The sequence below is a fragment of the Actinia tenebrosa genome, unplaced genomic scaffold (assembly GCF_029948245.1).
Source record: "Actinia tenebrosa isolate PJP-AT-01 unplaced genomic scaffold, QUT_ActTen_1.0 PGA_scaffold2__45_contigs__length_23673736, whole genome shotgun sequence".
Lineage (NCBI taxonomy): Eukaryota > Metazoa > Cnidaria > Anthozoa > Actiniaria > Actiniidae > Actinia > Actinia tenebrosa.
This window is the reverse complement of record NW_028292579.1, coordinates 6889540-6900700: the sequence shown is the minus strand read 5'-3', so window position 1 is coordinate 6900700 and position 11161 is coordinate 6889540. Positions and strand designations below refer to the sequence as shown.

At 39.6% G+C, this 11161-nt stretch overlaps 1 protein-coding gene across 3 annotated transcripts; it reads left to right on the top strand.

Annotated features, from left to right (window-relative positions):
* Window positions 1–265: 265 nt before the first annotated feature.
* Window positions 266–11161, top strand: LOC116305481 (uncharacterized). Of its 3 annotated transcripts, XM_089034442.1 has the most exons (8): window positions 825–1170; window positions 3031–3282; window positions 3706–4350; window positions 5467–5709; window positions 5979–6416; window positions 7222–7470; window positions 8319–8931; window positions 11078–11161. In XM_089034442.1, the coding sequence occupies exons 1-8, from the start codon at window positions 1123–1125 to the stop codon at window positions 11149–11151; spliced, it is 2562 nt and encodes an 853-aa protein (XP_088890568.1). In that variant the 5' UTR covers window positions 825–1122; the 3' UTR covers window positions 11152–11161. The 3 variants fall into 3 exon arrangements, with proteins under 3 accessions (XP_088890569.1, XP_088890568.1, XP_088890567.1); XM_089034443.1 differs by lacking the exons at window positions 825–1170; window positions 11078–11161 and adding an exon at window positions 266–788 and having other exon boundaries at window positions 8319–10920; XM_089034441.1 differs by lacking the exon at window positions 11078–11161 and having other exon boundaries at window positions 8319–10920.

Here is an 11161-nt window from a genome sequence, read left to right as displayed (position 1 = left end):
CCCCGAAGCACAGCTCTAACCAGTTTGAATTAGTTAGGGTTGATTTGGAAGGAGCGAGGAAAAACCGGAGGACCGGAAAAACCCTGGGAGTTGGAAAGAGAACCAACCAACTCGGCTCACATGCAGCGACGCCAGATCAAATATGAATTTAAAAGTTGGATTTTGTGGAGAAGGGGAAATCGGAGAAATCCCCTCGAAGCACAGAAGAAAACAAACAACTCCACGTACGGCGCCCAGTTGGGGAATCGAAACCCTAACCGAGTCCCGCTGCTTATTGGTTCTCTCCTGTGCTTCAAAGGTTTTCCGGGTTCTCCGGCTTTCCTCCCTCTGTAAAAATCAACTTCTAAATTCCAATTGGAATCCAGTAGAAGAAGAGCCACTATGTGGAATCCTCTGTTAATCCCATTATTTATTTGTAGTACTAAAACGTATAGATGCCAAACATTTTAAAATCTAGGCTACGCTCCTATGTCCTTGTCCCATGTATTAAGTTGAAATCATTCAGGCTCTGTTGATGGCAGTAAAATTTTTGCTCTTGATATTCGCATGCGATTTCCGCTATTCAAAAGCAGGAGATGCTAAAAAGAGGGACTTATTAATAACGTGCGCGCACTTGCTGCTAGCCTAAGCGAGCCGTGAAAAGTTTGCTGCTTTTATTAATAAGAACCTAATATTATTTCAATCCTAGGCATTCGTCATCCTGCGATAGAAAGGGCATTGGGCAATGTCTGAACAACTCGTGAAGGATATTACATTACATAGCCAAAGCAAGAAATCTGATCGGAAAGGTAACCAAAAACCGCAAAGAGTATAACCGACCAACCTTCAATCTGTTGGAGCATGTTATTTTCTATTTGTACGTATTGTGAAATATCAAAATTAAGACTAGCTCCATCCAATGTAATTATAGACAAAGATAGAAAATGATGTCATGCGCGTGCTCTGCAATATATAACAAGCCCGGGCTGAATTCCTACCGTTAGAAAAATTAACCCTAGTCCATGTAGCATTTTACAAATATCAGTCGTAGCTAAGTCACTGGCAAAGGTTTATGAAGAAAATACAACAAGCTATCTTACTGGAAAAAAGTACGAAGTAGAGTTCTGAGAAATCCAGCTAGTGATGAAGTGGTCAGCTATTTTAGTCGGCTTGCTTTTGTGCTTCTTTCAGGTAAGGGTTCGTTTGACCTCCGCTTCTGAAACTTAACTCCGGCATGCTTACATTAACCTTACTTATAAGACAAGCGGTATAGTTATTGCCTTGCTCTATATCCTAAAAGGGACAGTCTGAATTATATAATTTTATTTAAATATCTTGCTACTTCTCCACTAACTTGTTTTTTTGCAAAATAAGCAAATACTTACAAATTGTCAAGGGGGTTTGATATTTCAAAAACGTTGAAGCCAAAGACGATAAGCGATAACATAGATTATTCCAAGATTCCATTATTTTTTTCATCCAATTATTTCCAAATTGGACAGCATGTAGTCCTATTACCTATACTTATTCTCGTCGAGAACACGGAGACCAATGTTGAGGTATCCAGTGTTGCTTGTCAGTGGACGGAACCATTATAAACACCTTTCGGTCTTATCGCCTATCTCCTACTTCCGATAACCTTTTATTGGTGTTCGCTGTAAAACTAGGCAATGTTTCGTTCGCTTCTCTTACGGTCTTGTAGCGTTGCCATCATTGATGGAATACTTCAATTTTTTCAAAGTTTTCGATGAAAGTTTTACTGACTAGAAAATATTGTGTGCGATAAGAAAATTAGTCGTGTCGTGTCGTGTCGTGTCGTGTCGTGTCGTGTCGTGTCGGGTAATACATTATGCAGCACTGCGTTATGGTATGACTGTGAAAGAACATGGCTCACAACCCAAACCATTGAATTGGTGGCATTCTCTAAACCAATCACAGCATGCGAGATCACTGCTTATCCAATTAAAATACTTGGACACAATACCTCGAGTGGTTCTCAGCCAAACTAAAATCTCGTTCGTCGATTGGTTTAATAGACGTCGGGAATTCTTTACCATGACCGTACCTTAAGACTTACTCGAAGCCGACCTCTCTGAGACTCACAGAGAGGCAAGCGAAGCAAGTGGGAAAAATAGCGCGCGTAATCCTACCTGCGTTTTATTCAGTCACAGCGTGCTTAGATTTTTTTCTGCCGGCCCTCATTCCCACGCTATTGTAACCCAATTTTTGCGTATTTTTCTGCTTTCTTTTGGCTAAAATATATAATATACGTGACTACAAGAAGCAGAAATATTTATAAAGGAAGAGTGAAAACAAATTCACTTTACCGTCATGTTTGCTTCGTTCTTACAAGCTCAAAACGGGTAGCGTTGGCCTGTTGTGCGGGAGGTCCTGGTTCGAGCCTCGGCCGGATGTTCTAAAGCCGGATCAACACTCAGGGGCTCAAAATAACTGAGGAGAAGGTGCTGCCTTTGTAATTACACCTTTCAAGTGCTCTCGGACATGGACTTAATGGGGCCCGTCTGTCTTCACTATATAACCCTGTATAAGGCGGACGTAAAAGACTCACTGAAGACGCTGGTGACGACCATCTTCAGTGCCCGTGCTAAACAGGGCCCACTGTAATTAGCAAAAAGCTGTTGAGGTGACCCTGCCCTCATGGGAAAAAAATCCTAAATCTTTTAAGATTTATAAATGCTTTGGACCGGTCATTTTGTCCACTCAAACTTTGCGCACCATGGTGACATGTGAGTAGAGTTGATTTTTAGGTCTCCCTTTGGTATTCCAAGGTACTTCTCCGGGTCTCCGGATTTTCTTCCTCCTTTTAAGACCTGCCACTCTTGTTGTAATTGTGTTGTAGCCGCGCAAAGAAGTATATAAGTAAATGTTATGTAAGAGTATTATAAACTATACTTTACATCTATGTTCTTATGACTACTGCTTCTCTACTAGTTCGAGCATTTCAATATATTTATATCGCGGAATTTGCGCGGTAAAAGTATTAAATATGATTATAATATTTTCATTTTTCCCCTTTTTGCGTGTTTACAGGATAAGGTTGACAGCAGCGGAAGAATCAATGTAGTCTACACTAGGTTCCGTAACCCTAGCGGTGAGGATGCAAATGGAGTAGATTGCGATCCATGGGTCCAAGGAAGACAGTGCGACACGTTCCTGAAGATCTGTGTTGCTTCTCCAACACCACCTACTTCTTCTAACTGTCCAACAAAGATTAGCAAGCAGAACGCGGACTCTTTCACTATGAACATACCCATAAATCCGCCACCATTTAATGCTTTAAGGGTAGTTATAATGTAACGACTGACAGCGCTTTTCTTTCTCCTTCATGCTTTGATCTAATTGATTGATAAGAGCATCCGTCTATTGTGCGAGAGGTCGTGGTTTGATTCCCGACCGGACCAATACTCAGGGTCTTAAGAATAACTAAGGAAAAGGTGCTGCCTGTGTAATTACTTCTGCAAATGGATAGACCTTCACGTGGCTCGGATGACCACGTTAATGGCGGTCTCGTCCCTAATCAACTAGAGACGTTTAAAGAGGACCACCATTTTATCAGTTGAATTACTGTCAAGTGATATCCTCTATTAGCAAAGTTGGTATATTTTTTTGAAATTTGACTTTTCTAGTGCGCGCGTGCGTCCTTTTACCCTCCTCTTTGATAAAGGACTAAAAAGTATTTCATTGTTCATTTTTATTTATTTGCAGAGACCTTATGGATTTTACGTGGCAGCATGGGATAATGATATTGGAAATGATGATCTGATCGATACGTTCTCTTATACCTTCACAAACCAACCAACACCTAATGGTACGATACCACCATGGACAAGTCTATCAGTGAATGGAACAAGGACGATATCTGTTAAATGTACTCTTGACTTTAAGTACCGTATCTACTGTGATAGACATTACTATGGACAAAGATGTGACAAACACTGTCAATACACAGACCCTGATAACACTGGTCATTACAGATGTAACAACAATGGAGACACGGTGTGCTTAACACACTGGTATATACCACAGTCTAACTGTACAAAATACTGCATCCCTCGTAATGACAGTAGAGGTTACTATCAATGTGATGGTAATGGAGACAAGGTGTGCTTAACCAACTGGTATATACCACAGTCTAACTGTACAAAATACTGCATCCCTCGTAATGACAGTAGAGGTCATTATCAATGTGATGGTAATGGAGGCAAGGTGTGCTTAACCAACTGGTATATACCACAGTCTAACTGTACAAAATACTGCAAGCCACGTGACGACATCTTTGGTCACTTCAAGTGTAACACAACAACTGGAGATAAAATCTGTCATGTTTCCTGGCACGGTCAGAACTGTACTGTAAGTTTTTTTCGTGTTTTTAAAACGTTTTATTTTGCATGATTTTGATTTACAGATGAGCAGAGCTGATAAACAGTCTGGCTTGTTTCTTTTAATATTCTTTCCCTAATGAAAGCACATTTTTAGTTAAGGCCCAGGGATGCTATATTGTGTTTTTAATCATTGTGTTATACTTAGGATCTTTAGTCATGATTGCACAGGGTATTTCAATCAGCTGATCTGCAAGAGCTATAAAAAATGATCTAATTTGAATCACTCCTTACTCCCCACTGCGATTGCGCATGTATCATACTATACCAATCCAAACACAAACTGATCACGACACAATCTCGAACGGCCAATTTTTCAACTGAGTAACAATTTAGAAAAAAAAACAGCCTTATTTGATTATAACTCAAATTTAGAGAACTAGGAAGTTGGGGAATCAGGTGTGAGGTAGTGGTAGTGCACTCACCTCTCAACCCTGGGGTTACAGGTTCGATTTTTGAACTAGCTTTGCATCACACGTGAGTAGAGTTGGTTAGGTCTCTCTCCCGTCGGTATTTCAGGATTTTTCTCCCTCCTTAAAACCTGACACTCTAGTTATAGTTGTGTTGTAGTCGTGCAAAGGAAGTGTATGAGTAAATGTTATATAAGAGGGACATTAGCTATACTTTACATCTGTGTTCTTATGACTACTGCCTTTACTGTTTCGCGAATTTCATTATATATTTAAACACCTAATTGAAAAAAACGTTGTCGAGTTCAAGAAGGTCATATCATCGAAGCTAAGACCGAAAAGGATTTTGGGTACTCCGAAATAAGTATTATATTTGCATATAGACATGTAAAAATGCACAGTAGAGCAAAGGCGGTCGGCCTAGATTAAGAACATACCAAAGCCATGATGCATAAAATGTGCACAGGAAGGGAAAACTGCAATACGCATGAAATTAGCATAATTGTTTGTCTTCCCATGCTCCCCTTCGGTCTTAGCTTTTATGTTATAACCTTTTTTTGAACCCGACAACGTTTTTTCAATTATGTGTATATAGAATTAGCGTGTTATAAGTATTAGATATAAATATGATTATCTTTATCTTTATCTTTATTCCCCTTATTTTTGCGTGATTTCAGAATAAGGTTGCCAGCAGTGGAAGAATCAACGTCGTATTCACAAGATTTCAAAATCCTAGCGGTGAAGATGTAAATGGAAAATATTGTGAATTGGCTAGTAAGTGTGATACGTTCCTGAAGATCTGTGTAGCTTCTCCAACACCACCTACTTCTTCAAGCTGTCCAACAAAGATCAGCAAGCAGAACGCAGACTCTTTCACTATGAACATACCCATAAACCCGCCACCATTTAATGTTCTAAGGGTAGGTAATGGAATGATTTACCGCGCTTCTCTCCCTCCGTTACTTTTATTGTACACACATGTAGACTTAACTTTATTTATTTCGCACACGAATTAACAAGTTTACGTGAGGATTTCAGGAAAATCACTCTTAAAAATTACAGGAGAAATAAAAAAACAAATATGATGATTACAAACGTAAATGAATTAAGTGTGCAGTGGTGGTCAAAATAGTATCATAGATAAACGACCGCAGGTTATTTCATTATTATTATTATTATTTATTTGCAGAGACCCTATGGATTTTACGTGGCAGCATGGGATAATGATGATCTTAGTTCTGATGATCTGATCGATACGTTCTCTTATACCTTCACAAACCAACCAACACCTAATGGTACGATACCACCGTGGACAAGTCTATCAGTGAATGGAACAAGGACGATATCTGTTAAATGTACTCTTGACTTTAAGTACCGTATCTACTGTGATAGACATTACTATGGACAAAGATGTGACAAACACTGTCAATACACAGACTCTGATAACACTGGTCATTACAGATGTAACAACAATGGAGACAAGGTGTGCTTAACACACTGGTATATACCACAGTCTAACTGTACAAAATACTGCAGACCGCGTGACGACATCTTTGGTCACTTCAAGTGTAACACGACAACTGGAGATAAAATCTGTCATGTTTCCTGGCACGGTCAGAACTGTACTGTAAGTTTTTTTTCGTGTTTTTAAAACGTTTTATTTTGCATGATTTTGATTTACAGATGAGCAGAAATGATAAACAGTCTGGCTTGTTTCCTTATTCTTTCCCTAATGAAATCACATTTTTAGTCAAGGCCCTGCTTGGTATCTTTTATTTAGTGTTTTTAATCACTGTGTTTTTACTATAGGATCTTTAGTCATGATTGCGCAGAGTATTTCAATCAGCTGACCTGCAAGAGCTTTAAAAAATGATCCGATTTGAATCAGTCCTTACTCCCCACTGCTCTTTCACATGTATAATACTATACCAATCCAAACACAAGCTGATCACGACACAATCTCGATCGGCCAATTTATCACCTGCGTAACAAATTAAAAAAAAAAACAGCCTTATTTGATTATAACTCAAATTTAGAGAACTAGGAATTTGGGGAATCAGGTGTGAGGTAGTGGTAGTGCACTCACCTCTCAACCCTGGGGTTACAGGTTCTATTTTTGAACTAGCTTTGCATCACACGTGACTAGAATTGTTTAGGTCTCTCTCCCGTCGGTATTTCATGATTTTTCTCCCTCCTTAAAACCTGACACTCTAGTTATAGTTGTGTTGTAGTCGTGCAAAGGAAGTGTATGAGTAAATGTTATATAAAAGTAATATAAACTAGAGTTTACATCTGTGTTCTTATTACTACTGCCTCTACTGTTTCGCGCATTTCATTATATTTTTATAGAATTAGCGCGTTATACGTATTTAATATAATGATGATTATTCTTACTTTTATTTTTATTCGCCCTTATTTTTGCGTAATTTCAGAATAAGGCTGCCAGCAGTGGAAGAATCGACATAGTATTCACAAGATTCCGTAATCCTAGCGGTGAGGATTCAGATGGAGGATACTGTGATACATGGGCCCAAGGAAGAGCGTGTGACACGTACCTGAAGATCTGTGCTGCTTCTCCAACACCACCTACTTCTTCTAACTGTCCAACAAAGATAAGCAACCAGGGCAACTCTTTCTTTATGAACATACCCATAAACCCGCCACCATTTAATGCTCTAAGTGTAGGTACCGCTTTTTTTAGCGCGCTTTTTTCCTCCTTCATGCATTGATGTAATTGATTGATAAGAGCATCCGTCAGTTGTGCATGAGGTCGTGGTTTGAGTCCCGACCGGACTAATACTCAGGTTCTTCAGAATAACTAAGGAAAAGGTGCTGCCTTTGTACCCGGGAGAGAGGGGGGGACTACCACCCCAACTTGGGTAGGGGTGTGCCGCCAGGACCTCAAAACCCTGACCCTATCCCAGACCTAAAATACTGATTTTACAGACCCTAACCTAGACTAAAACTAAGAATTATACACCCTATCCCAGACTAAAAGACGGAAAATACGGTTTTACAATCGATTGCAATCAATATTTACTAACATTTTTATTGTTTTTGTGTCGGCAGAAAGCGTAGCCTATTCGCCAGACAAAAACGACCAAAACGTTAACCCTATCTTAGACTAAAGCAATACCCTATCCCAGACAAAATGTCAAAAAATGATACCCTACCCCAGACCCAAAAGCCGAAAAACCATACCTTATAGGGCGGCACATACCCGTATAGCAAATATAGGGGAGTACCCCCCCCCCCCCCCCCCCCCCCCCCGGGCCTTTGTAACTACTCTTAGACCTTCACGTGGCTCGGATGACGACGTTAATGGCGGTCCCGTCCCTAAACAACTAGAGACGTTAAAAGAGGACCACAAGTTTATCAGTTGAATTATTGTCAAGTAATATCCTCTATAAGCAAAGTTGGTATATTTTTTATGATATTTGACTTTTCTAGTGCGCGCGTGCGTCCTTTTACCATCCTCTTTGATAAAGGAATAAAAAGTATTTCATTGTTCATTTTTATTTATTTGCAGAGACCCTATGGATTTTACGTGGCAGCATGGGATGATGATAATCTTAGTTCTGATGATCTGATCGATACGTTCTCTTACACCTTCACAAACCAACCAACACCTAATGGTACAATACCACCATGGACAAGTCTATCAGTGAATGGAACAAGGACGAAATCTGTTAAATGTACTCTTGACTTTAAGTACCGTATCTACTGTGACAGACATTACTATGGACAAAGATGTGACAAACACTGTCAATACACAGACTCTGATAACACTGGTCATTACAGATGTAACAACAATGGAGACAAGGTGTGCTTAACACACTGGTATATACCACAGTCTAACTGTACAAAATACTGCATCCCTCGTAATGACAGTAGAGGTCATTATCAATGTGATGGTAATGGAGACAAGGTGTGCTTAACACACTGGTATATACCACAGTCTAACTGTACAAAATACTGCATCCCTGGTTCAGATTATGATTGTAATGTTGATGGTGACAAACTTTGTCGTCGGTACTTAACTGGACATATATGTACTGTGTACTGTCAGTCAGAAGAGCGACAGCATAATATGCGTCAACAGTGTAAGTGCGTCTGCAAGGCTCAAGACAACGCAACACATGGTAGGTTTGAGTACAATCATTTGCCGGCAGCCATGTTGGATGACAGACCATATCAAAATATCTTCCTTATTAGGAATTTCTTTCTCATGTTGAAGGAAATCTTTCACCAACATGGATGTCGGCACGTGATCGCATACCTTCGACTAGTCCATGACTGAGTTTCTTTGTTGTGACCCAAAGTAGAACCAACGAGGAACACCACTGCGAACGTTAAGAAGTAGTTCGGGTAGACTAAATCGTGCGAAATGTTCTTTGACGTTGTTGCATTGCAAGTGCTGAATGCCGATAAATGTTCCTATATCATGAAAATTAAGGGTGGTGTAGTATACACTCGCCTCTAGCCTCTCTGAGACGTGGATTCGAATCCTAGACTAGCTCAGCATCACATGTGAGTAGAGTTTGTTAGGTATCTCTCTCCATTCGATAATTTTTCACCGGTTTAACATCATCCGCAAAACGTGACACGCTAAATTCTAATTCGATCTGTGAGATAGCCATGCCCTGACTTAGATCAGACCAGAGGTTGTTTCAGGGTTAGATCTGTGAGTAAGCCGTGCGCTGACTTAGGACAGCCCAGAGATTGTTTCAGGGTTCAATCTGTGAGATCAGGATTAAGGGGAAGAAAGAAAGAAATTTGTTGCGTGCCATTTTTCTTGTCCCTATTACTGTACCTAAGCGTCTGATGGCACCGAGATTATCTACTACAGTGTCCAACAGTTGGAATTGTGATAGAAACGCCTCTGAACTACAACTAAACATATTCGGTTCCTCGGTTATTAGAGTTGGTTACCATTGAGTTGATTGAGGCAATAAAACGTGACAAGAATCAGTGTTTATCGGTAAAGTCATTATTAGATGCTGATTTAATGCGGAAGGAATGAAAATCGATCGATCAAATTGTCATCTAGAGAAATGATAGAGAACCACAATAAATAAAAGTGTGGTATTGATTGGTTCAATGACAGTCAATGCGAAACGACCGACAAGCAATAATACGATGTACTGGATGATATACCATGGTTACTGGTATATTGTCTGGTCACCCCATTATGACACAATGCACTGGATGATATACCATGGTTACTGGTATATTGTCTGGTCACCCCATTATGACACAATGCACTGGATGATATACCATGGTTACTGGTATATTGTCTTGTCACCCCAAGATGATACGACATACTGGATGATATATCATGGTTACTGTATTACTACTGGTATATTGTCTGGTCAACCCATGTTACGACGTACTGGATGATATACCATGGTTACTGTATTACTACTGGTATATTGTCTGGTCACCCCATTATACAATATGCTGTATGATATACCATGGTTACTGTATTACTACTGGTATATTGTCTGGTCACCCCATTATACAATATGCTGTATGATATACAATGGTTACTGTATTACTACTGGTATATTGTCTGGTCACCCCATGTTACGACGTACTGGATGATATACCATGGTTACTGTATTACTACTGGTATATTGTCTGGTCACCCCATGATACAATGTACTGGATGATATACCATGGTTACTGTATTACTACTGGTATATTGTCTGGTCACCCCATGATACGATATACTGGATGATATACCATGGTTACTGTATTACTACTGGTATATTGTCTGGTCACCCCATTATACGATATGCTGTATGATATACCATGGTTACTGTATTACTACTGGTTTGATTTATATTCAACTCTTTAAACCATTTACTTTTCTACAAATATTATTTCCATGTCGTACGATGATACATCTGTAACGGTTTGGTCAGCAACTGTAAGTATCCAATGAGAGTAATTCTAAATGCAGTGGTTTTTACAAGAAGCGCACGTACAAATGAAAGGAGACGTGCGCACAAGATAACGATATGTTACGATGTTGTTCATAATATTCGAGCTCTAAACCACAACTTTAGAAAGAAAGAAAAGGAAATAAAAGATGAAAAGAAGAGAGGAGAGGAGAGGAGAGGAGAGGAGAGGGAAAAAAAATAGGAAATTGAAAACCATCAAAGATACGATTGGCATATACTGACCCAGCAGAATTACCGCAGCCATATCTTCGATCTCTTCGATCTTTCTGTGATTGTGAAAGATTCATCTCAGTATTTTTGATTAGTTGTTTTACATCTTTAGGGTCTCGTACGTGCCATTCTCTGACACTGAAGACCAACCTGACCAAGTCATTCAAAAATATTGTGCAACAGTGATGGAAGTCTG

Bases quoted from the DNA above. Each gene is read 5' to 3' on its own strand.
- LOC116305481 (XM_089034441.1), top strand. From the start codon at position 1,123: ATGAAGTGGTCAGCTATTTTAGTCGGCTTGCTTTTGTGCTTCTTTCAG. The intron at 5,710-5,978 runs GTAGGTAATGGA...ATTTATTTGCAG, and splicing joins CACCATTTAATGTTCTAAGG to AGACCCTATGGATTTTACGT. The intron at 7,471-8,318 runs GTAGGTACCGCT...ATTTATTTGCAG, and splicing joins CACCATTTAATGCTCTAAGT to AGACCCTATGGATTTTACGT.